We start from the raw sequence: 26,522 nt of genomic DNA, 5'->3' as shown, positions 1-26,522 counted from the left end.
GTCTCCGGGGCAGAGGAGGCCTCTGGAGCCCACTGTGGTACCAGGGGAACGGGGGCGGGGGGCAGCTTCTGGGGACAGCCCAGGCACCAGGGGGCTCCGGGGCCCTCTCCACCCGCGGGCAGACGGATCCGCGCCCGGCCCGGCCCGGCCCGGCCCGGCCCGGCCCCACCAGCCCGGCGCTGCCGCAGGGGCAGGAGGCGGCGGGAGCCGCGCAGGGCTCCGCCTCACGCCGCAGCGGCCGGGCTCCAGCGCGCACGTGCCCCGGCCCCGCCCCGCCCCACGCAGGCGGCGGCGCCTCCTCTACTTAAAGCGCGCTCGGCGCCCCCGCCGCCTCCTCCTCCGCCGGCTGCCGCGGCCCGCGCCCCGCCAGCATGTCGGACAGGCTGCCGCACAAAGTGGGTGAGTGCGAGCCCCGGCCCGGCCCGGCCCGCCTCCGCGGGGCTCTGGCGGCTCCCCCGCGGCCGGGGCAAGCGCGGTGCGGCGGGCCAGGCCCGCCGCGGTGGGGTGCGGGGCCTGGCCGCGGCCCCATGGGGGAGCCCCGCCGGGGAGCCCCGCGGAGCGCAGCGGGGGCTCCGCGGCCCCGGTGCCGCGGCTGGATGCGGCGGCGGGGAGAAGATGGCAGCTGCCCGTTGGCCGTGCCGCCGCGGGGAGCGTGGGGCGGGCAGGGAGCGCGGGCAGCGAGGCAGGCGGGGAATCCAAGCCTGAAACCTCCTCTGCGCTGTGGGGCAGGGCTGCTTTTGCACCCGTGCTGCCGAAACACCCGCGGAGAAAGAAGAAGGGGGCCTCTCGGGGGGCCGCACCCGCTCTCCGGAGCTGCTGTCGCTTTCGGCAGCGCGGCACGAGTGGGGTCTCCACCCGCGGTTTCGCTGCTGTGCCGCCCCGCGGCGTGGGCAGCCCCGCTGCCCCGTCCCCGGACCTTCTCCCGCTCCGGCTGCCCGGCGGAAGCCCTTCGCTGGGGACAGGCTTTCCCTCCGAATGTAAAAGCGTCTTTAAATCTGGGACCTAAATCTGTTTCCTAAAGATTTTGGCGGGTATTTTTGTAGACGTGAAGCTCCACAAAAAACCTGATTTTTATAAAGAGTTGTGTGTTCTTTGAAGGCTAAATGCAAAGAGAAGAACATTAGTTTATAAGGCTCAGATTCAGAAATAATTTGCCTTGGAGGCTATGAACCTAAAATACTATGGGATATATTTTTAAGCAGCCCTGGCAAAACTGCTGAGCCCTTAAGAGGGGTAAGATTCAAGACCTCCCCTTGATATAGTTGTTTCCATGGCCCTTCCATTGCCTAGGCTTTTTCCAGTCCTCCGTTGGTGTAAAGGCTGTGCACCAGTCAGCTAAAGCGTAGGCAATCACTTCAGTGGCCCCTAGGCTTCATTCTGGAGCAAAATGCAATTAGCTTGTCTGTATTGAACGCGGGAGTCTGACTCGGAGGTCCTAGTGTCCCTGAGTGCTTTAAACGGCCTGCGTTCACTAGGTAGGTGAAAGAAAAGTATCTGACCATGTTCTTAAGTGAAATGGTAAGCTTCTGGAATCTCTGAAAGAGCTAACCAAGTAAGAGGGACACTTGGTGTCGGCCAGTGCCACAAAGTGGTGTGCCTAGGCATTAACTGTTTGACCCTTGCCTCTTTAAGGCTGGAGACAGACATCTGTGGTAAGTGCGCTATTTTCTACCCGAAGCCAGCCTGTCGAAAGTCTCTTTTGTTCAGTTTTTGCTGAACTTTTCTACTATAGATCCTTTTTACAACGGTAGAAGTAGACTTGTAACTAAGGTAGTTATGGTGCCTTGAAAATAATCTTTGTGGATCCAAGGGGGTAGAAACCCTGCAACTTAGCTTTTAAGAGTGGGAGCTGGGCTGGGCTCAGCTCCTGGTGCATTTGGCAGGGAGCATGCTATGTGTGTTCTCATGTGGGGAAGCTATTGCCATACAGGCAGCCCCCCTGCAAGTCTGAACACTGTGGAAGTAAATCTCTATAGGAAGTGTCAGACCCTTGGGCAGTATCTGTAAGGAGGAGTGCTTGAGGCTAGGGCTTACTGAATTAATGGGCCTCAGGATGTCTGCACACTAGATCACAATTCATTAATATGCTCATACACGAGCACACTTTTTTGCAGAGGGGTTGTTACGTTTGGCCTAAATTTGTTTGAAAGCCTATGTACCACAGCAAAAAAGCAGAGAGTAACTGGAATAGGGTCTGTTTTTTCCCCCAACTCTCTCCCAGCTGTTGCTGGGTGTTCAGTTCAGCTGTTGCAACCGATGCCTATCCACAAGTGTGTGAACAGATACCAAGGTCTCAGCTATTTAAACTGGCACCTGTCCTCCTTCTCTTGCAGCTGACATCAGCCTTGCAGACTGGGGTCGCAAGGCCATTGAGATTGCGGAGAATGAGATGCCAGGGCTGATGAAGATGCGGGAGATGTACGCTGCGTCAAAGCCGCTGAAAGGTGCGCGTATCGCCGGATGCCTTCATATGACTGTGCAGACGGCAGTTCTCATAGAGACCCTTATAGAGCTGGGAGCTGAGGTAACGCGTCTCTGAGTTTCTCCTTCATTGTGCTCTTAGGTAATGCTCTGCCTAGGGCACTGCTTCTGCTTATATAACTGCCTTAGGGGATCCTGGCAGATGTCTGTACTTTTTGGAAGAGACCGTGCTGCAGTCTCCAGGTGGATGGATTATGTCTTCTCTCCTTAAGCAAAAAGCTTGTCACCTGTAGTACGTGCACATCTGGGATGTGCTATGTGTCTTCCCTGTGGACAAGCTGCATCTTCATGAGTGCCTGTTTTGGGCTGGGTCGCTGGCTTCAGCAGCTCTGTCAGCTGTGTGTACAGCACCCTGAGCAGTGGTGCCGAAAGCTGTTCCCACGCAATTGTGTTGTGCTCGGGCTTGCAGTGCTGTTGCTGGTAATGCTGAAGCTCTAGCGACTGCCTCCAGCACAGATTAGCCTGTATTTAGAAGCACACCGTGCCCTGGTTAAAGTCAGCAAAAACTAATGAAGCTTTCTGAGAACTCATGCCAGCCCTTGAGCTGTGCAGGAAAACAACAGGGAGGCAGTGTGGTTCAGTGATTGAGGGCTGGGGACTCCACTGACTTTGAATTTGTTGTGTGACTATGGACCAGTTACCCTGGTCCATATTAAAGACTGAGATACTTAATAAGCCATTTACTGCATTGTCCCCTCTGCCTGGCTTGCTGAATGAAGTCCAAACATCACGGCTGAGTGTTCACTGTACAGGGCATGAGGAGAGCCAGGCATCTGAGCACAATCCACATAGCTTGCGTGCTGAGCAGGGAGCTGACTGGAACTTGATAATGGATTATGTTAAGTACGTATGTGATCTGAAATTCCTTCTTCCTGAAGTTTACCTCCCTGAACTCAGGCTGCCCAGGGGTGCCTTATATGGGATCCCTCCCTGGGAATGGTTAAAAGAGTTCAAATGATGAAAAGAGCAGCGTCATGCTGATCGAAAGGCACTGGGAGAAGGGGAAGCTCTCTGTAGCAGCGAAGGCGTTTCCTCAAAAAGTGGAGGGGGTATGTATAGACAGCATGCCAGGTCAGCCTGGGCAAGGTGTGTGCTGTTGTGCAGGTGTTCTTCAGCCTGTTCTGTTCCACGGTTGCAGATGGTGCAGTGCTGAAGGAGAGCTTTCATGTGGAGGTACAGTCCTGGCTTTATTCCAGCTACTCTGTGTATGAAACTCTTGTCCCTCCACAGGATTTAAAAGAAAGTAGTAGCCACTGGAATCTGGGAAGCACCTTGCTGCTTCTGTTGGTTGCTCTGCCCCAGTGTGGCTGGCTTAGGTAGCAGCTGTGTGCTTAAACATTGCCAAGCTACTTTAGTCTGAGCACAGCCCCAAGTCAGCATTGTATGGGATTCATCCAAGTCATGCAGGGAGGTACCTGATTTGGTTCCTCTAAGCATAAGTTATAGTTGTGCTGTTAAGATGGGTGCTGTCGTGTTAGCTCCTTCCTTGTCCTGATACCTGCATGTTGGTTTAGACTTCGATTTGAGTTTGGATTCAGCCCTGGTTCATCTGTTCTGCCAGAACTTTGGTGCCTGGGAGGGAGGAGTGAAACTCTGAAACCCATACCCTACCTAATGAGGATGTAGCTCACTGCAGCATAGTAATCTTGGTATCCCTTTTTTGGCTATGTTAACAAAGATAGAATAAATACTCTGTGCCTCAGAGTAGAAGTTCTAAAATTGTAATAAAAATGCATCCTCTTCATAACCAGTGATGTAAATAATAGGCTCTTAGCCCATCAGGTACGCCAGTTATTCTAGGGTCTATGCCATTATCACAAACTGATGTTACAGATCTAAGGATGCAGAGTTGGAGTGGCCTATGTCTTGTATCAAGTGCTTGAAGTGTAAACAATATATAGATATTCTGTATACTTTGAATTTCATGACACCTCCTGATGTCATCTGTACTGAAGCAGTGCAGTGCTTAAGGTCATGAATTCAGTTTCCCTGTGCTCCTACCAGGTGTTTTCACTGACAAGTGTTGGTTGTGTAGGCTCAGGTGAGGTGCTTCCCACTGCAGCCCTTACTTTGAAGTGCCAGTCCTTGATAAAGTGGGATGAGTATCTGAAAACAAGCTGAAGGATTATGCCTTATTGCCCTCTCTCCTCAAGATCTGTTACAAATAAGCATGCAAATACCTGCCAGTCAGCCCTGTAGGGAGCAAGAGTGAGAACTTGTGTGTGGCTCTGGGTTGTGGTGGCTTCTGTGCCCGCTGGGGAGCTGCAGTAGGTATGCAGATACTTTTGAATGCAACTCAGCAACATGCTATTGCTTTTCTAGGTGCCTGAGCCTAGTTATGAATTCTGTGTGGAAAAGGCTTAGCTCAGCTGGAAAAGCCTCCATGACTGGAGCACAGAGTGGGAGTTGGCTGAGCATAATCTTGGAGAATGCCTGATGATTGAGTGTAGTGTTTCAGCTGCATTTTTGACTGAGTGCCAGCAGGTGTGTTGCTGCATGTCCATATCCCTCGGGGGACACTTGCTATGTGGCGGTTCTGAAAAATCTGAACTTTATTGACCAAAGTTTTCTAAACCCACCCTACTGTGCACTTCCTGAAGATCTATAGCTGAATGTACGCTCTGGCTGTCTGGCAGAAGCTCTGGTGAGTAAGGAGATGGCCGAATATGTGGCACAGCTAAAGCTCCATTGCATTCTCTCCCAAAGTGACGTTATTTTCCCTGGCCTAGTCAGATACCTAGTTTTCACCTTAACTTTGCAGAGCTACGGAGAAAGGCAGGATTCTGCACTAATATGCCTTTCTGCTCTCGCTCCCTTTTTAACTCCTGTGTCTGGAAGAGAGTGCCTGATATCTCAGAACTTTGTTCAGCAAACAAAACTTGGGTTGTTTTCCAGGTACAATGGTCAAGCTGCAACATCTTCTCCACTCAGGACCACGCTGCAGCTGCTATTGCAAAAGCTGGTGTCCCTGGTAAGTTTTCCATGTTCTAATTTGGCTCTGAGTTGGGGTGTACTGCCTGTTCTAGCTAAATCAAACTGTGTGCAAATCAAGCTCTTCTGAACAAGCTTCAGGACAGAAATAGCCCATCAAAAGCAGTGATTGTTACAAAACAGGACATTTGATTCAAGCTGCATTGCATCAGACTACGCGTAGCATTCCTGACAATGGCTGGTGTTAGGCTGTGAAAGAGCCTGGCTGTATGTTACCAGCTTTAAGCCTTGGCATTAAGATGACTGAATGGGCTGAGTAATTAAATGGATTGGTGTGTAGGTGTGTATAGATGGAGGTGTTTGGTGCTTTCCAGCAAGCTTGGTGCTAAATAGGGGTCAGGGAAGGGATGTTAACTGCAGTGTGCCCTGTTAGTGACAGGGTCAATACTCAAGATATTTTAAGGCTAGAGCTAGGCCTGCTGTGTTGCTGGCTAATGTCCCTGAAGTGGTTTATCAGGATGCTGCTGTTTTGTTACTGTCACCTTCCAATAAAAAGCAATTCCTTGCAGGTCAGTATGAATACATTAAGCTGTCTGCTGTGTTACTTAGTTTAAGGACATACAGTCCTCATGGCTCAGTGCTGGGAACCGCATGGCCTGAGCCCAGATGTTGGCAGAGGCTAAATCTGATTTCTGGCAGCCTGGTTCTTTGCTTTGGGAGGTGTCTTTCATTTCTGTTATTACCTATTGCCACAAGTCTTTGCCCAGCTGTGGTCCATTCTAAGGTAACGGAAAAAAAGTGGTCCCTTCATCAGCTCCTTTGGCATTACTAGCTGCAGGCATCACCTCCTCTGCCTGTCTCTGGCATGTGATGTCCAAGGCCTAGGTGGGACTCTGTAGATCTGATGTTACGATATTGCCTTTCTCACTGCTCTCAACACCCAAAATGCAACTGAGAGCAATTTACAGGTGGAGTGTTGGTCTGTTTTTGACCTCTGCCCTTGGTATCCTTCTTTTGTGTAACTTGCTCTTTTTGTTAATATTGCACTTCACATACTGAATTTATGAGAGCTTGGAGGAATGCTGATCCTTTGGGTACAGTATGAGTACTGATGCACATTTCTTCAGAAGGGGCAATTGCATGATTGGCTCTTCGTGGCTCAAGGGTTAGTTTTCTGTGTAAACAATGAAAATGTGACAATTTAGCCAAATGTTGGGGTATGTAAACCATGTGCCTAATATATGTTTAAATGGCTGAGTACCACTGAAGCTCAAGTATAGCGTGAAGCCAGTACAAATGCCTGGAAAGGCAAACATGCTGCTAGATACAACATGCTAGTGGTTGCAGCATGTTGCTGGTGGTAGATGTACTGATATAGAAATATGCCCTAATAAGAGCAGACAAGGCACAGCAGCTTGGATTTTAGCGCTGTGCTAGAGACTAGAATTTAAACTCAAAGTTGCTGAAGAGTTTGTAGTCTGGTGCTTAGCTCATGCTAAAGTCTAGTCCCTCTTTTCTGCTGTGCTAGAAAATGCTGTAGTTGTTTTAATTTGTCTGTATCAATATATGCAGTCGCTCTTTCTAATTCCTGGTAACGTAGGGTGTATTAGGGGAGGAAGTGGGGTGTTGTGGATGTGAGTCTGCTTTAGTTTGCTTTGCCTTCTTCCTCTTAACATGGAAGAAGAATAAGGAAAGCAGTGAAGTCTCAAAATTTTGACCAAGTTCATGGCCTGGAACAGAAGGCAAGTGATTTCACTTCTGCGCATTCTGAGATCTTTTTTTCAGTGCAAATGTCTTTTCTGGCCTGCAGGCACAGATAATCATCTGTCTGCCTGCTCTGCTACTGAGAGCTGCTGATGAAATCTTCCTTTGGCTGCTTTACTACATGCTGAGTAAGAAACCGGCTAATTGTGTGTGTTTGTTCCCATGTAGTGTTTGCCTGGAAAGGGGAGACCGACGAGGAATATTTGTGGTGCATTGAGCAGACCCTGTACTTCAAGGATGGACAGCCCCTCAACATGATTTTGGATGATGGTGGAGATCTTACCAACCTAGTTCATACCAAATACCCACAGCTCTTGAAAGGTAACTTGTATTTTGTTTTGTCAGGCACAGTTCTGCTTGGGAGGCTGTTTAGACAGTCTGTTTCTGTGGGAATTTCCTGCTTGTGTAAAAGGGGTGGGGGAAGAGGCACAGGCATGTGCAAACAGGCTATGAATGAGTCGATGAAAATTGGTTAGTCCAAGACCAGAATCTCTTACCTGCAGGAGCCGTTTCTGTCTCTGCTCTGTAATATATAAGCTACAGGGACCTGTCCTTCTGGCCATCCTTCACAGTGCCTGTTACCTGAGAATGACCAGTGGTACTACTGACTTGCCAAAAGCTTCCTGGAAATGGGCTGTGTTGTAGAATTGCTTAATGTCTGCTGGCAGTTAATATTTTTGACATTAATGCTTTTTCTTCCCCATCCTCTTAGTGCACCTCTGGATGAAGTCATGACAACCTGTAGGCTTTTTTGGAAAGGGAACAGTTTTCTACCTTATATAAACTACAAAGTGTTAACTCATCCAGTTTATGTCAATGAAGACGCTGATGGAGTCAGGGTTGGGACTCTTGCTGCTTTGACTTATTACCTTCATTGTAAGTTAGTAAAACTGAAAACAGATCATTGTGGTGTTGCTAGCACATGTAAAAAGATCTGTCTGAAGGGAATTTGACATGACCTGCAGTAGCAGGCTGATCTGTGCCTGGCAAGTATGACATTCTCCTTAGCTCTGCCAGAGTCCATCTGTGCTGCTGCAAGCCACAGATGCCCAATGTTGCTAAAGGGCATGTTTGATCTGGGATGTGAAGAAAATTGGATGGTGATATGGGGTGGAAACTAAACTGATGCAGTGGGGTGTGCTGATGTTCGTTCCTGGTCCGTAGAGGTGAGGTTGCTGTAGAAGCCTGCTGGATCAGCTCTCCTCTGACTCTTACACTGCTTTAAGAGGAAGCTATGGGGAAAAAGTCTGAAGGCATCAGGCCATGGATAGGGCTGTATGAGGGGAGGAGTCTGGGGCTGCTCCCCATCCATGTGCTCATGCAGATAGGGGCACAAGGAAGAGAAGAAACTTCTTCTGTGTGACAGGCCTCACTTTCTCCTTCATCCTCAACCTGATGTCATTAGTAATCCAACAGTCAATATCTCTGTTATTTAAACTGTAATGAGAGGTTTTCATTGGTGTCTGCTCAGTCATGCTGGGATCCCCTCTCTTCTGTGAAAGGTCTCTTGCTTCCTAGATTGCCTCTGTCTGATGTTGTGACCTCTTGCTTTCCTGCCATTTGATGCCAAGGAATACCACAACTGATCATGCCTCCCTGTTTTCCTGGCATTGTCAGAGGCCAAAAAATGCATTTTCCATGTTCATACTCTGTTTTGCAGGGTTGTTTCCCTGCCATGCACATGCAATACTTCAGGTGGTGTCCCTGTTCCTGGGGGTCCTTGTGCTGATCTCCTTTCACGTTTCCAGCCCTCCTGCTGTCTGCTTCTTTCTCCCCTCCAGCCCTTTGCTCCCTCTTAATTGTCTTGTGCTCCTGGTGTGGAAGGGACTGGTATAGTATGGTGCAGTAGGGCAATGGGTGTTGAACTGTCCCCTGTATTGGCATCCATCTTTAGTCTGCCATTGATAAAAAACATCCCTACTGCCTGGGGTTGCTTCCTAAATTCATAGGAATGGCTCTTCCACTGGGCTTTTTAAAGAGTCTAGGCAGGATGCCACACGTGTCAGTGTTTCTCTTGCCAAAATGTGTGTGCTATCTGCACTGACTCTAGTTGAAAAGCCTCCTGCAGCAGTTCAGTAAACTAATTAAGACTGAGCTCTCTGGAGGGTGACAGAACTTGATCTGTTTTACCTTCCAGTCCATTGCTCCTTGGAAACAGCAAAACTTCCAGAATGGGACCCACTGAGTAGAGTCTTGCTCTTATGTAACTGAGCTCTGAACTTAGCCCTTTGCTGCAAAGACTGCTTAAATGAAGCTGTGTAGTATCCATTTTTTTGTATCTTGAAGATAATAGAGGCTAATGTATCCTAAGGGCTTGTGGTGACATTTGACTTCTTTGGGGGAAAGGCGGGACAAGAGTAACATTAGCTGAACATGCACAGTGTGTGGAAAGACTGGATCATGAGCACAGGAGACATTTCGGCATGCAGCATCTGAAAGTGCCGCTTGCCATTTAAAGGCTGGACAAGTTTTCTGGGCTAGTTTCAAAGGGAACTGTCTTCCATGCTTCAGCTGCTTCTAATTTAAATACAAGTTAGTTCAGTCCTGGTGTGCAACTAACAGTTGAAAGCAGGGCTCATTCAAGTCTACTTCAACTAGGAGATGTGTTAAATAGCTGTGTGGAAATGCTCAGCAAGCTTCCCCTCTCCCTAATTGCAACTGCTGTTAGAGGGCAGAATGGCCTTTGTACTATTGGCTTATTCCACTAAACTAAATGCCCTTAAAACCAAGATAAATAAGGTAGGAGGGGGAAAACTAGAACTGAACAAAGGAGAAAGTCATCTGAATTCGTGCAAGGGAGGTCTTTGGCATCTGTGCAGAAGACTACTGTTGAGAAAGGATGGAGAAGATTGGATCATTTGTGATCCATTGATGCAGACTTCCTCATTGATCAGGCAAGAAATACAGGGGAGCAAAGCAGGTCTGAGTGTTTAGCAAGGTTTTCTCAATTTAATTCAACCGTTTCCTTGCTGTTGGCCCTTCGCTGTTCTCCAGTCACTCAAGCATTGAAATTGAGTGGTATAGGCAGCACTTCTTTTAGCAGAGTTGCAAAGTAGTTGAGACCAGCTATAAATGTCACCTGGGGCAGGCAGGGGGGTGGCCTTCAGGGAAGGGGAGCTGCTGGTGTACATGATGTGAGGTTCGCGTAGTGCAATTTTAAAGACAATCTGCTAAGCTTAGAAATGTCAACCGGGAGAGCTTTTGAAGGATGATGTTGCCAGATAGACCGGAAGAGAAAGGGCAGGTTTGAACTGGAGGTTTCTGCTGTGGCCTCCCACAGATTTCCTTTACAAGGGGATGATTGTACTTGATCTAGGCAGTTGCACTGGAAAATTGATAGTTTTGGGAGACTTGCTGCAGATGCTGTATTTCACTGTACACCAGGCAATGTTCTTTAAACTGTCCTGTCCCCTTCAAGCAAGCCCTAAATATGCTAAAGCCTGGAGTCATTCTCTCTGCAGGTAACCATGTGGGGAGTGTAGTTACCAAAGGCTCTGTGTGAGGTCTGTGACGACAAATCAGCCGAATCAAGCTATGTTTCCTTCTAGTGTTGTTGGTCTCATTTCCTCCATGTGATATGGAGTGCCAGTGCTTCTACCTGGTGGTCTGGGAAGCGAAAGGGAGATCTAATGGCTCTGTCTTAGACTCTGTTGAGACATCTGTAGAAATTCTAGTTTCAAAACTGCTTTGAATCACACTCAGACTTAAACCAAAGTTGTCTGTGTTCTTGGCTTGCTTAGCTCATCTAGGCTTAGATGAGTTTGCAGCTTTTTTTTTTTAAGCCGTAGGGATGGGTGTGAACCAGAATCAGCATCCGCATGCTGCTAACCTAACTCGAGGAGGTCAGATGAGGGGGTTGTAGTAGCATCTCCATGCATGGAGTGTGACCGGGTGTGGAGTGTGGATGCAGGTGAGGTGGGGGGAACCGGGGTAGGGGGGCTGCCACGGGTCCCCCCAGTTTGGAAGTGGGAAGACCTTGGGTGGGGGGCATGTGTCTCCCAGATGCGGGCTGGGGGAAATGCAGTGAGCAGTGCTTCCTGAGGGCTTAAGCTGTGAGCCTTGAAGATGACTCTAACAAGCTTTGTTCTTTCTCACTTAATTGAGCTCTGGTATAAATTTGGGATTCCCCTTTCCTCTTTTTTGTGCCCATCCCTTGCTGGGGGTTGACCTGAGACTTGAGCCCCTGGGTTGCTGGTGGCTGTCACTTGGCTCTTGTTCCAGCCAGGCAGATGAAACCCAAAAGGCTGGGGCAAAGTGCCTGCCTGCCTTCTCCCAGGAGCCATGCTCTGTAGCCTGCCAGGGAGCTGTGCCTGGGAGGCACAGCACCCCTGGGTGCCTGGAAGGTGCAGGTACCTGTGGCTCTGAAACGCATGCTCTGTCCTTCCTGCCCTCTGGTGCTCTTGCAGGGTCCTGGTCTGGGCTCAAGGAGCCTGCCTGGAGCCTGCAGGCCCCTCGGGTGGCTGACCTCTTTGTCTGTCCTCTGTAGGCAAAGCCAGCTGCTCAGCTGGAGGTGCTGATCTTAGCTTTGTTCCTTTTCCTGCCTTGGGCTGTGCTGATGCTGTTGCTCCCAACAGCGATGACTGTTCTGCGTGCTGTTCAGAGAGGTGGTTCTCCAGTTATTCATCCTGTCCCATAAACTTCTTGTAGGTCTTGGTGGCTGGGGAGGTAGTGACACTTGGACACTTCTCGATACCCAGAATTAACGGACTATGTAAATAATATTTTGGATTTTGCTGGGGGTTATTGTTGTTGGTTCCTGCTTGCCCATCCCTAAAGTAATGGCTGCTGAGGAGGTGTGTGCGCCATGGTTGAGGAGCCCTGCCGTTGCTGCTGGCTGGTGATCTTGGGCTAGTCCTTTGGCCCCTCTGCTTTTGTTTCTGAAATAGGAAGGCTAGTGCTCATCTCTTTGAAATACTAAGAGGGCTGTGGATAGACTGTGGATAAAAAAAGAAATGTATGTAAGAATTGGGAGTGATTATATGTTATACAGTGAGGGAGAGTAATTAAGAAAAACTACATGAAAAGGAGCAATATTTCTGTTCATGTGCACTCACATAGGATAACTTGGGCTGTCACCTGCTTCATCAGTAAAAGGGCCCGAACAGAACAATTTATGAATGTTGTTTATTTCTCAGAGTTTTTCTGTCAAAATGACTGTAAAATTATTTTGTTTATGAGCATCCTTTCGATTTTATTCTACAAGGTCAACATGAGAGGCTGCTTGCCTGGAGGGGCAATATCTTCTCTGCATAAATCTGTGGTGCATGTAGAACTTGGTAGTCATTGTTTTCATATTTTCTCTTTTCTTTTGAATCTGAATTAGCTCCAAGTGCTACATGGATCTCTTTATAGGGATGTTGCTTGTGATGGTGATTTCAGCCTGATTTAGCAGAATTCCTCTATTTTCCCCCAGTAGTTCATACTTCAGCAAAATACTTGTCTTGCAGTATGCCTACAGTCCTTAAAGAACAAACATAATTACCATATCCTTTACAGTGGAAATTCAGCCAGACTGGATAGTTTAGTTTCAGATTTATTCTGATTGTCATAAATTGGATACCTTTTTGTGCAGATAGGCTTTCTAAGTAATCAGGATGTTGCCCAGTGTAGCAACTAGACAGTTTATATCCAATGAGATTATTGAGACATTAGAGAGGAGAGTTATCCAGAAGTCATGTGCAGTGATGCCACTCCTGAACAACTGGCTGCTTTCTAAAGGTCCACAAAGAGTCAGGACCCTCAAAGCAGGGGTTGCTTTTACAGCTTTGGCTTTTTGGTGCAATGTGGAGCAAGGTAACCCCATGACAGTTCCTGTGTTGTCAGGATCTTAGTCCATTATATGACATTGGTGTTTCTAGACAGTCCTTTGGTCTCTGCCTCCTGGACTGTTCTCAAATAAGGATATATTCGAAATAATGTTTTTTGGTTGTGCTAGTAATACTCACGAAACTGAATTTTCCCGTAGCTAGTATCCAGATTGAGGGGGGGTATCAACTGTTTAATCAGAGCTGAAGTTGATTGCAACGGGAGGATTGGCAATGGTAAACTGAGTACTTGATTTTCTTTTTTACTTTTTTTCAGTTGATCCAAGTGCTTTAGATTTAAGTGTGGTTATCTAGGTATCATCTCCTTTCAGGCCACCTTGCAAGAATGGACTAGGCTGTAGAAACATCACTGAGGTGAACATCTTGCCCTTTTTTGCAGAAGAGTTTTTTTGATCGTTTTGTGAGAAAATAGATTAGAGTGGGGTCTTTCCTGATTCCCTGGTCTAGAGCTGGTCCCTTCCATTTTTCCAAAGAATACTTGTCCTGCTCTTTTAGTTGCCTTGTGAGGGAAGAAACTGGTTTGAAGTTTCAAATTACTATTTGAGCATCCAAATGAGGGCTCTCATCTCTTCCCTGCTTCATGCAAAGGGTTTGTTTAACTTAGGCCTCTGGAGGATGCTCCCAGCGCCTGGATGTGTTGGTTTGCAGCAGCATTAACTTCAACTAAGGTGTGAATCCTTTTACTCTCCCCACAGGAATTAGAGGTATTTCAGAAGAGACAACCACTGGAGTTCACAACCTGTACAAGATGAAGGCCAATGGGACCCTGAAAGTGCCAGCTATCAATGTTAACGACTCTGTCACCAAGGTAATGCAGCTAGAGCCCTTCTGCTGTGTTCTGCTGTCTGACCAGTTTTGTGTTGGGATGTTGTCATTCCCATGCAAATATTCCTTCTCTTGCTGAGCTATTCTTGACCTGGTACTGAATCGATTTTCACCATATCATTGAAGTGAGCCCATGATGTCTCTAATGGGACATGCCATTGTAAATACCCTGTTTTCAGAACATCAAGGGCTTTTTTGTATGTAAGGACATGCATTCTTCTGCGTTTTAATGTGAAAACACCTTTGGAAAGCATGGCTCCTGGGGTACAGTCAGTTCCTGCGACAAGGGCCGTGTCCTCACTTGGAGTAGCTTAAAGCCCACAGGTAGGGGTCAGGTGCCAGTGGAAAAGTGTGACCTACATGAGCTTGTGGCTGGTTAAAGGTTGGTTGATCTGACAAGGTATCTCTGTGAGCAGCAGTTGCAAAGGGTAGGGCAGGAGGTATTTATTCCTTGCTTAGCTGTATTACTGCTTCCTGAGACAAATCCTGGTGAAATGAGGGGGAATGGTGTTTAAAGGGTGCTGGTGCTTTTTGGATGCAGATGAATTATAGTGGGAATTTCAGGCGTACTTAAGGTTTATGCATTTGTGTTGTAAATCTAGTTGCTAAATCTGTTTCAAGTTACCATAACTAACATTATTCCTATTGGGCATGGCATTTCTCACTGTTTGTTTGGCCTGCTTTCTCTGCAGTTTGCTATCTGAAGAGTATCTCCTTTTTGCTCAAAGATGCATCTGGCATTTTTATTTCATAGCTAGTGGGCTGGAATCCAGTTGATCTTGGAAGAAGCTTGTTTCTCTGCATCCTTTTCACCTAGACCTGTGCCTCCTGCATAATAACTATTAATACTGTTTAGTAGATTTGGAAATTCAGATGTTTCTAAAAAAGCCTCTTGAGTGGATTTGTTTGGCACTAAAGTGAGCTCAACCCAAGTGCTTATTTTCAAGTACTGCTTGGTATTTATGTGATAAAAGATTTGTACTAACCACAGTTACAGATCTCCAGGAAGACATGCAACGGAGCTGACAAATTCTGTTCTCCCAGTTTGATATTTTCACTTGGTGCAAGGTTCCTATACTAGTATTTGGAGAGAGAAGGCAGGCCACATCCAGTTCTGTTCTTCCCTCCTGCCACTCAAATGTATTTTTGAGTGGGATGGATGTCTGCATCCAGCACTCTGCTACCTTGCCTTGCTACCATGGGAATGCACAGGCACCTGGAAGGCTTTGATTGCAATTGGGGGATTTGGTGATGATGAATCAAATCTCACCATGCTGTTTTCCTCCATAAGAAGGCTTATACTGCAAGGAAAATCTGTTGGAGGGCTAGAAAAGAGGATTACCAACTGGTACTAGCTTTGGAATTCGAAGGATTGAGAACACAAATTTTCTGAAATATTAATGGGAAATGTGCCTGTGATGCGACTTGCAGGCACTGAGTCAGGAACTTCTGGATCTGAAATACAACTTCTTACACATCAGTCCCCTGCCAGCTTCTGAGGCTGGGAGCAATATGCCACTGTACCTTCTAACTTGCTCAGAGAATGCATTGGAGTCATAGCTGCAACATTTTTATACATGGACTTTGCATTTTTTTATTATAAAAAATTTACAGTTGTAAGCTGTAGACTGAAAACCGAACTGTAACCTCATCTTACATGTGCTAGATGGCACCAGCCATAGCTGCAAGGTAGGTCCCATTTGAAAGATCAGTGCCCCTACTCACATCTAGGTATGCAGTCTTCAGATTGCTCATAGCAGACAGAGCGCTACCTGTGTTACGTGAAAGCAAGAATGATTGGTGACTTAAGGTTATAGAAAGGAGGGGGCAGGCTTTGAGACTAGAATTTTGCTGTGAATGGTGAACTCTTTATACCCCTGCCTTGGGAAGCATAGCACAACTTTGGTAGCCAGATTTTTTTAAAATTCTTGGCTTTCGTAACTCTTCAGAAAATCAAATCTGTTTATACAGCCCATCCTCTTGGTCAAAACAAAAGTCCAAAGGAGAAAAAGGAGAAGCATTACAAAAATCAGTACAGCAATGTGTTTCTGAGTTCAGGAAGATGGTCAAGTGGAGTACTATTTGACATCTGACTTAGCAGGGGAATTGTGATTTGGAGGTCTGGCTGTTAAGCTCATGTGTTAATGTTACAGTAGGGGGATGTTGTGCGATGGAGCATTAGGAGATGAAATCCAGGGGTTCTTTGTTGTAGTGACCAGTATTGTGAATGGCTACTTGCTGGATTTTTCTCGATCTGAGCAGTGGTGAGGTCTGGCAGTGTTAGTGTGACTCTTCCCGGGGGAAGATGCAATTTTGATGTCCCTGGGTTGTAGGAACCAATTTCTCATGGTTGATATGGGCAACTTGCTGCTTCTGCAGGGTACATGTGTCTTGCAAAGATACGAATATGTGCTAACCAATTGGCCAGATATTCTGCTACTGTTTTTTGCCTACCTGTGTCATTTTGTTGTCTGGTAAACAGCAGCAGAGAACTGGTGAACATCTGGTTGAGGAACTCGGACCTACCTCTGTACACAAGAATTGTTTGTGCTTTTACTTGATAAATTCAGGTTATCTCTAACAAGCTTTCAACATGCCCTAGTCAGTAGACACAACATATTTATGAAATGCTTCTCACCAGGGGTGTGCTGAAGCCTGTATCTGGTATAACTATATAGATTGAAACTGGATAAATAAAAGCATCAAACCAGGTTATCTTCTTCCCATCCGTCACTGTGGTTAAAGTATTTAGCTGACTGTCAGCCTCCTGGTTGGTAGTACTTGCATATAAGTCCATTTTGTTTCTCTAAGGAATTTTTACTTGAGTGACTTTGATCTGTTCTGAAACTACTCCTTTTTCTTCCTCAGAGCAAGTTTGATAACCTTTATGGTTGCAGAGAGTCCCTCATCGATGGCATCAAACGTGCTACAGATGTCATGATTGCTGGAAAAGTAGCAGTCGTGGCAGGTTATGGTGATGTGGGCAAAGGCTGCGCTCAGGCCCTGCGGAGCTTTGGAGCCAGAGTCATCATCACTGAAATCGATCCCATCAATGCACTGCAGGCAGCCATGGAAGGTGAGAACTGAAGGAGATGCAGAAATTAATGCATCTGACGGGCGTCTCTGCATGTTAGTGTAGAGCCATAAAAAATAGCTGGCCGAGAAAGTTTCAGTGGGTTTCAGCCCTGTCCCTGTTGAGGTAGAGTTGACTTCAGTTTAACTGTAGGAATTCTTTCCTTACAGTTAGGGAAGGAGTTTATTAGCATAGGCCTTGAAGATGTGTTTGGAGTCACGGATATAGATACAATAGTGGGGTAAGGCCCCCATTTCATACCACTGTAAGCCTGGTTTTGAATGGGTTCATTATCTTCAAGTTGTGCAACTCTAACCCACACTGGAGGTTAGGACTTCACTAGAATATCTCCACAGTAAAACAGCAGGCCTTACCTTCAGTAGATGTTTTTGGAGAGTAATGCCACGCTCTCTGCCTTTCCAGCTGTGCTCACAGCATGCTCTGGAACCTGTGCTCCTTCTCTTCTGTGAGTGCCTCATGTAACTATGCTTCTTAGTACCAATTTATCCCATTTCTAGTCATACCTGACTAGAACCTGCAGGTGTTGTGGGTGCACTTCCCTGTGCAAACTTGACCCCCTGCATCCAGTCTGAGTGCTGTGCCAGATACTACACCCATGGACATAAGACATTGAATGTATAGATCTACAGAGTGGAAACAGGTGAGGGATAGATATTTTTGTGCTACGTTGGTATTTAGTAAGACAAGTATGCCCACTACCTTGCATCCTCCATAGGTCAGGTGTTGGCCCAGACTTCTCTTACTTATTCTTTCTCCATACTTTTCTACTTGTAATATTATAGCCCATTTTTTAATAAGTACTGGTGGTTGGGTAGAGGAATAACTTTTTCTCTTTTCAGGTTATGAAGTTACAACCATGGAGGAGGCCTGCAAAGAAGGCAATATCTTTGTTACCACCACTGGCTGCACTGACATTGTTCAGGGCAGGTATGGTCTAGCCACTTGCTTTAGTGAAAGCATACCTATACAGTTAGATTTTTTTTTTTTTAAATACAATCATAACTTGTCAGTAGTATGGTGAGGGCTGGCACACGGTCTCATTTCTGGACATCAGAATTTAGCATCAATTTAGTGAGAAATGGAGGCTTCAGTCTTTCAGTTCTGTTGGATGTTGCCACATTGCAATTTTTCCTGTCTTACAGCATGTAATGATGGAGAAACAAAAGGTGTAGAGGGATAGACAGACTTCTGAAGAATGAGAGCATCAGGGCTAAATTCTGTGTTAGGACAGATAAATGTGAACAGAAGAGGAAGTGGGTAAAGGTTGAAAGTGATTCCATCTGTGAGTACACATAGCAGACTGAAAACCAGCCTGTTCTCAATAAACTACCCTGCAGTTTTCTTGTTATTGCTTCTTAGATCTCAATTTATAGCCCCTCCACTCTACACAAACTCATTCCTATCTTTGCTGTTATGGTTGTACATGTTGTAGTGGAAGATTAGATTAAGTGGGAGGAGATAAGGCCATTAAAGTTTCCAGCAGTTTTGCATCTCTAGAGACTAAAGTCATGAAGAAAATTATTTCTTCTGTGTAGGAAAGGGAGTTACTGCAGGTATTTCAGTTTTGACCAATTAAACAAAATAGTTTTACTTCCCATACTGGGAAAATATTTTCTCTCCAATAACCTCTTATATCTTTGGGAAGTGTCCTTCCCTAGAAGTGTGAGAGTTTTTCCCAGTAGACTTCACATGCCTGGAAGATTACCAGACCCACACATCTTGAGAGTCAAATGCAGTCAGTGAGCTGGGTACTTTTCATTTCTCCTTGAGCAGAGCTATGGACCAGAGCATCTTCTGGTGCTGAAAAAGAATTTTTGTCCATTAATTTTTGATATAACTTTTTTTCAGGCACTTTGAGCAGATGAAGGATGATGCCATAGTGTGTAATATTGGCCATTTTGATGTGGAAGTTGATGCAAAGTGGCTGAATGAAAATGCAGTAGAGGCGGTGAATGTTAAACCTCAGGTGAGACAGCCCTTATGCAAGCTCTCCTGCTAGAAAGAAGCAATAGCTACTCAGTGCCCCTTTCCAGAAAGGGGGTTATTTCTCTTCAGGTACATTGTGTTTCTAGCTTTCTTGGAAGCCAGTGTTGCTCTGGGCTGATCAGAATGAAGATTCTGCTCTGCTCTTCCCCAATTAACCTGGAACAAGCTGCATGTCATAGTCTTGTGTTGGTATTAAAGCAATTGGTTCCAGCCAGTGCCCAAGTGTACAGCGTGGCCTCGGACGAGAGGTGCCTGCTATGGATGCATCTTTCTCCATGTATTCCTACTTCCTTGACCAACAGGAGCCTACCCCTTAGTGGTGATTGTGTAAACAATTAATTGCATCAAGTTCACTCCATGCAGGGAGTCAGCTTTGATGTTTGGGGTATGGTGAGGAGGTATGGAAATGTGCTTTCTTTGATAGCCCCCAGCTGAAAACAATGCCATATCTCAGTTTCAAAAAGCAAATCAGATGATGAATACAGAACAGACCATTAGAGACAATATAAAACTTCTTAAGAACAGAGCCCATAGATTACCTGGTGGCTGATACGAATTTCCTCTCAGGAAGCTGCTTGCTCATGTACTGCTCTGCACCAGAACAATCTTGGTCCTGGTGCAGGGTGCCAGGATTAGAGTGAATCTCAAGGGAATGTCTTCTGGGATTCTGTCAAGGTTTGAAAAACTTCACACCTCTGTTTTCAAAGCATTTTTTTTTTTACTTGGAGATTGAAGCCTCAGGAAAGCCTGTCTGGAGCTCTGCCAAACTCAGTCTTCTCTTCCAGACTTAGTGGCTTCATTTTAGAAACCTGTGTAGACCAGAAGTCTGCGTGTGGGCAGATGAGATAAGATGTTTTATCCTTGCTCAGCTTGCATTCCCACCATGTATTTACTGCAAGCTATGGCTGTAGCTGCACAGGAAAATAGGGATCTAAAAATTGCTGCTTTTCAGCTGTGTCCTAAAGCAGAGAAACAAAACTAAACTAAATCAAAACTGTTTTGTAACGCCAGCATTGAGGGAGAACATCACATAAAGCCAGCCAGGCTTTGTCTGACTTGGCATGGGACTTGTGTGCTTGCTGATAGCAGGATTCTGGGACAGGCTTTCTACTTTTTTAAAAACACCACACCCACACATATGTCTTAGTAGATCTCGATCTGCCCTTCCAATTTTCATAACACCCCTGTAGCTTATTGGCCACCCACATCAGACTCTTACAAAGCGGTTGTGAGAGCCTTTTCGGTATCCTGCTTGCTGTTGGGACACTCTACGTGGGCTCAACTAGGCATGGAGTTAGGCCCTCAAGTTCTCACTGCATTCAAGTCTGTTCTTGCCCATGACCTTAGTGTGGAGGTGACTTTGCTCAACAGCTCTTGTCCTAGAGGAGCCTGCCCCTAGCTGCTTGCTTTCCAGTAGCTCTGGTTTTAAAACTAAAAATGGGACTGCTCCAAAAGTAAACATTGTTGAAGGTTAAATTGGATGTTAATATGGTAACATACAAACTACCCGCACGTGACCATTCATTGTGGCTCTTAAAGTCCATATGAAAAACTGTGTCACTGTTGGCAGAGACAGTAGTCCCTCTGTCTTTATATACTCTGTATTGAAGGAGCTAGTCTGTCACAGATGTATTAAGTGCAATGACATGCAGTCTAGTCCAAGGTATGAAAACTTGTTATAACAAGTTTCTGGTTAAAAACAGAATGTTACCTTTTCAAAAGGATGGAATTAGGGTCAAGGTCGTCCATATGGTTTAATGCTGAAGACCTGCCTCCTACTCTGAATCTCTCTGGTTTGTTATATAAACAGCTGCCATTGCAAGCAGGATGTTCAGAGTGACGCTAAGGGAACCAAAAATGGTTTCTACTGGTTTATTTATTGCATCTCTGCTAAGGACCTGTACAAAGATGTTGTTTTCAGAAGATGCTATTGTTACAATTATAGCTTCATCCCACATGGCTTTTAACTTACAGGCCAAAGCTTTAAGAATGAAACTGAAAGTGATGTGTGTTTTGCTCTATATTAAATAACTTTTGAGTCTTTCCAAAGGTTTGGTCTACTCCCATGTGCTTGGTGTGACATGAGCAATAAATACCAGTGAATACTGAGTATTCTTGTAACTTATAGGCCATATTGGTGTTTCATTGTAACCTCCTACAGGGGTGAAGGCAGGAGAGAGAAGAGCTAGTCACTGGTGGAAAGGAGAAGCACAGTTAACTTTAACATTGCAGGAGCCCAATCTGGTCCAGGCAGTTGAGGTGCATATTAAGTGACGTTATCTTCTGAATTGTGTGGGACTCTCTCATATAGCTGAAGACCCGTCTCCTTAGCCCATCTGAGACTTGATTCTTTGTGCAGAGTCCTGTTGTCCCCAGCATAGCTTGGAAATCAGTCTGAGTGGAGGACCATGTCTCTGGTCCCCTGAGAGCAAAGGAGGGTGCACCACAAGCTAGGACAGCTGTTTATTATACTGTAAAGCATTGGCCTTATGGAAGTGGGAAGAGTTACAGGGGAGCAGTTTCAGCAGGCTGAGGACTCTGTTTTTACCCCTGTGTTAGATGGAAAGGCTGGACTGTTGCATGCAGAGGTGTTCCCTCTTCTCTCCTGTCTCAACAGCAGTTGTTACAATTAGGCATATATGAACTGCATTTTACTGCATGCTCCCCACCACAGCCATCTGAGACAACATGCATGTGGAAAAACCAGAACAACTGGATAACTGGTTAAATATGAAGCAGGTGCTAACATTCATGTTGTGCGAAGTCCAGAATAGCCACAGGCTTTGCAAACACTGGCTGGGAATTGAGGGAGGAGGGGTGTCTCAATTGTAATCAAAGTCTGCGTTGCAAGCTCACTGCTGAATTGTTGATGTGGGAAGAAAGCCCACCAGGCTTTGCATGATTTAAAATGCTGTCTTCACCCTGACATCGCACTGCTCTTGCTTTTTCCCGCCCAGGTGGATCGCTATACACTGAGGAATGGCCGTCATATTATACTGCTAGCAGAGGGCCGACTGGTCAACTTGGGCTGTGCCATGGGTCACCCTAGCTTTGTTATGAGCAACTCCTTCACCAACCAGGTGTTGGCACAGATCGAGCTGTGGACCAATAGTGACAAATACTCTGTTGGAGTCCATTTCCTGCCAAAGAAGGTGAGTTAGAATAGCAGAAAGATGCAAGCTTGTAAGGAAGCCAACTTCAAATGTGATCATGTAGATTTGTTTCATTTGTGCCTGAGTTCATTTTCCTACTGAATGTGGTTGTTGCAAGGAGCTTCTGTCTCTTAGTGAATGCTTGGCTTTGGTCATGCTGAGTCTGAAGTGGGCTGTTTTTTGTGTGGCTAACTTGTTGTGTAGAACTGGGACTTGTCTGTCATATGTGATAGGAACATCGAGTCACTTTTTGGCTTGACCTGGGGCTCTTCCCTAAGGTGCTGGGAAGCCCTTTGCTGCCTCAGGGTAGTCAGGGAGCTTCTCCCAACCAGCTTGTTCCTTCTGCTGAACATCAGCATTCACAGCAAGCTTTCACATGCCTATCAAGCGGCAAAGTCTAGTAGGGCAGAGCTGAAGCTGGAGTGAAACCAGGAATCACTTTTACTGTGTTTCATAGTCTGGGTCCCATTTGCACCTGAGTAGAGCTTATCACAATCTGGTCCTAAAAAATCTGGTCCTAAAAAAATCTGGTCCAGTGTTGCAAGATATTAATGACAGATTCCCTCAGTTTGCCCTTTAAACTGATCTCTGCATTCTTTGTTCTTGGAAAAATCTGGATCATGTCACAACTCCCAAATTCCTTTTATAAAACTAACCTGGTTTTAATTTTCCAAAAAAAGCCTGAGAATTTGAGATGGTCATTGAAAAAGATGCTGGACTTAAATCCCACTGCCTTTGGAATGCAGCCAGGTGTGAGACTAAATGTGAAAATACGTTTCATTTGGGAAGTAGAATGTGTATGTTTGGGCTTACTTATGAAGTGTTTACTGAAGGACTTAAGCTTCCAAAACCATCTGTTAATGATCAAGCAAAGCATCTTGATCAAGAAATACAATGTAGGAGTTGATCAGTGAGCTGATACGTAATCATCTTCAAAGGAAAAGCTTTGCTGACAACTCTCTCAAAAATGATAGACCAATGCTGCTAATACAGTGTGGCTTCATCCTCTTCCTGAATAACAATTTTCAGTAAGCATACTTGAACTGGAAATGAGAAGTAATGCCCAGATCAGTCACTTACAAACAGAATTGCATGTTAGTGGAGCAGATGGCAGTGATCTTTTCAGGTTCATATACTGTGACAAAACGCTCTTTTTACTGTCTGTGCTCCATAGAGAATTTCAAAGAATAAAGCAGTCGCCTTGCCAGAACCAACAAAAGATGGGCAGAAGAGCTTTCTCTCATAATTTTCTGGCTAGTATCTTTCCTTGTTCTCTGTAGTAGCTTTGAGGTCCAAATGTAAAATTTAAGAATTACCAAGTACCTTACGTTGCACTTTGTTTGACTGCAAGAATATCACTTTGATGATCAGCTATTACAAACATGCACACATTTCTGCAATATGTGTTCCTAGAAATCTAGGCAAACTCTTGTGTCCATGCTCTTGGCACCAAATCTGTCCATCCTTATGCTCAGCTATCTGATCTTAAGGTAAAATGTCAGCTTACCTTCACATAAATTTGGGTACCTTTTTATCTAAATCTAGAAGTCTCCAAGCTGAAGCAGCTGTGAAACAACTTACCTCTGCTGCAGTTTGAGAACCTGATCTGGGAAGTGTCAGGAACTCGGCTCCTTTTCAAGTGGGTGTAATCTGGAAAATGCACCTATCAGATCTTCACATGTCAGTCTAGTCAACCAGATATGCATTCAATTTTTAGCCCTCCTTTTGTTTTCTGGCAGGATCTACTAAGCTTAAGTACTTGTTTCCCTTCTAAACAGAGTCCTTCCAGTTAGCTTTTTCTTTCTTTCGTGATTTTCCTGGCTCTTACGTAGTGTTTGGTAGCTTTCATGGCTTGCTTCCACATTCTTCAACCACTTCATCTTATGTTTTTAATTTTGTCTTGTACATCTTTGGCTGTGTTGGTTCTCAAGAGATGTTGGCAGTTCTACTATGAGCAGGTTGAGCTGCAGTGAATTATACTCTGTACAGATGCAGCTTTTTACCTGGCGCATTACAATGGGATTACTTCGGAGTAGTTGCTTGTTACCACGCTCCCTTTGAGTGGGAAATCTAGGACTAGTTACTCAATCATTTAGGACATGCTGGTTCACACAAGCTGAAGATCTGGCCCTTGATTGTTTTGTTGATTTATTGCCATTCAAATATATTGCAACTTTTCACATCTATTTGGTATGGGGGAAATACTGCTAGTCTTTCCCGTGCTTCTGGAATTTAGACTTACCTTATATCCATTTCCTTAGCAATGATTACTTGTATTTTGCAGGAATTACAAATGGTGGTCAAACTTGTACTTCTGTTGTAACTCAGCAGCACCCGATCCCTTCTTAGTCCTGTCCTTTCCATCTTTGAATACCCTTTATGGCTGTACATTCTCCTCTGACATAGCAGCTAGTTTACCATTTTACTGTTTGTTTTCCGACTCCTCTGTACCTATCTCCTGTAGGACTTAACTGTCTTGTAATTTTACACATTTTTGAGTCCCTTGAGTTTGCATGAATTCTTGCTAAATCAGTGATTCTGGAATGAATTTCCTAATTTTCTTTCCCTAAGATGGGATATCTGGAAAGGAGATGCATTTTTTCCCAGTATTAGAACTTATCTAAAATTGTAAGATAATAGATGGCTTTACCATTCTACCAAACTGGATATTCTTATCTATCAACAGTTTCTGTTCTTTACTTGTTGGATGGATGAGTGTATTGTGTGTAAATGTGTAATGAGATTGAAATCTCATGTGTAAATGAGATTGAAAGGGGCTTGATTATATAAAGTTGTCTGTCTCGCTTAAGCTTAACTTGACTCCCTCAAAAGTATGGGGCTTTTCCATCTGAATGCATTCTGTGCTCAAATTAGATGCCTCTATGCTCAAGCAGGTGAGGTATGTTGGAAGGAAAAGAGCTGTCTGACTGTTCATCTGTGTTGGTCTGTTAAGTCCTCCTTGGGGCTGCTGTTGGTTTTCACGTATTCGTTTCTCACTATTGACCATGACTTCCTGAACTAATAGAACTCAATGTTTTGTTTTCCAGCTGGATGAAGCTGTGGCTGCTGCTCATCTGGATAAACTGTGTGTGAAGCTGACAAAGCTGAGTGACAAGCAGGCCAAATACCTAGGCTTATCAAGAGATGGGCCATTCAAGCCAGACCACTACAGATACTGAGCAGGTGGCACTACCCAAAGACCAAAGCGCAGGGATACAACCTTCCAAAGCTCTTGTGTGTGCTGGGCTTCTGAGAACAAGCCCTTTGCCATACTCTTCTCAGTGCTGCAGAACCCCTCCCCTTACCAAGGGAGCTTCAGGGCCTTATTCGTTAGTGAAAGAGGATCACTCTGACTCTTGGAATTAGAATTGGTTACTTAGCTAATGTCATGGTGAAAAGGATCCAATGCGCCTTTTATTGTCTCCTAATGTCCCAATAAGGGGAGCAGGACAGAAGATTGCTAAATGAAAATGCGTAGTCTTGTCAAACATGTGGCTGACCAGCCTCTCTGACTAGACTGACCAATAAGATGGGGAACGGTTTCTACAGGGAGATGCTTTCTCCCATGCCCTGCTCAAATTAGATAAATCCTATTAGGAGGCTGGCAGTGTCAGGCTTCTCTCCACAAAGCTGCCCTAGCTGAAGTGCATATTGTGAAACTGGAGGAAGTCAGGAGGAGTACAGGTTGCTTGGTCTCCTTCCTATAAAATCATCTTGATCTCGTACTCGGAGATTAGAGCTGGAGGTTTTTTTTCTGGGTTAATTTTCTGCATCAGTTTTGGTCAGAACAAGGACCCTTCTAGGCTTCTTTCATGCCAACTCGGGGAGGCTGAGGCAAGAGTAGCTTTTTTAGCAGCCTTCTAGTTTGTCGTGAAGGGCTGAGAAGCCACTGAGGGGATGGTTAGGTTTAGGGACCTTGTTCGATCCTCTGAAAGCACCAGCAGCACACTTCTACCCCCAACTTGATTTTTCTGAGTTGTCATGTCCACTGTATCTTGTTTGTCACTGACTCAAAGTGCTTTTATTAAAGATCTGACTGTGGCCTGATTTGTTTTGTATAGTGAGATGCTTTCGATTTTGCCATGGATTTGTTTACTTTTGTGTGATCCTTAAGCTACTGCAAATATTTAATGTATCCATATGGGGTTTCCTCAAGGCAAAAGCCAGTGCTGTGGCTAGCCTGCATCATATGCTTGAGCTGGGAAAAGCTGCTCCTTGGGTTATTTAAATATTTGAAGGGCTGAATTTTGCAGGAAGAACATTCTTCTGCTCTGCCCACACAGATATATCTCTGTATGTGTCATGGAAGTCCTCTCTTGCCACTGTCCTCTTCAGTCAACATTATACAGCAGGCCACCTCTGTTTCTGGATGTGAGAAGATGGACGGTTGGAAATAGTGTGACCAGCAGGACCAGGGCAGTGATAATTCCCTGGCCCTGGTGAGGCTGCACCTAAAATCCTGTG

The 26,522-nt window shown here is 45.5% G+C and overlaps 1 protein-coding gene across 1 annotated transcript; it reads left to right on the top strand.

Annotated features, from left to right (window-relative positions):
- The first annotated feature begins 261 nt into the window (after window positions 1–261).
- Window positions 262–26,105, top strand: AHCY (adenosylhomocysteinase). The gene is made up of 10 exons (XM_087750183.1): window positions 262–399; window positions 2,334–2,524; window positions 5,377–5,452; window positions 7,345–7,497; window positions 13,697–13,809; window positions 16,695–16,902; window positions 17,760–17,847; window positions 18,769–18,886; window positions 21,864–22,058; window positions 25,106–26,105. Exons 1-10 carry the CDS (start codon window positions 372–374, stop codon window positions 25,235–25,237), a joined length of 1,302 nt encoding a protein of 433 aa, XP_087606309.1. The 5' UTR covers window positions 262–371; the 3' UTR covers window positions 25,238–26,105.
- The last annotated feature ends 417 nt before the right edge of the window (window positions 26,106–26,522 follow it).

The sequence above is a fragment of the Nipponia nippon genome, unplaced genomic scaffold (assembly GCF_047370975.1).
Source record: "Nipponia nippon isolate SJK-2023a ecotype South Korea unplaced genomic scaffold, ASM4737097v1 scaffold_13, whole genome shotgun sequence".
In the NCBI taxonomy this organism is placed as follows: domain Eukaryota; kingdom Metazoa; phylum Chordata; class Aves; order Pelecaniformes; family Threskiornithidae; genus Nipponia; species Nipponia nippon.
This window is presented reverse-complemented; position numbering and strand designations above follow the sequence as displayed.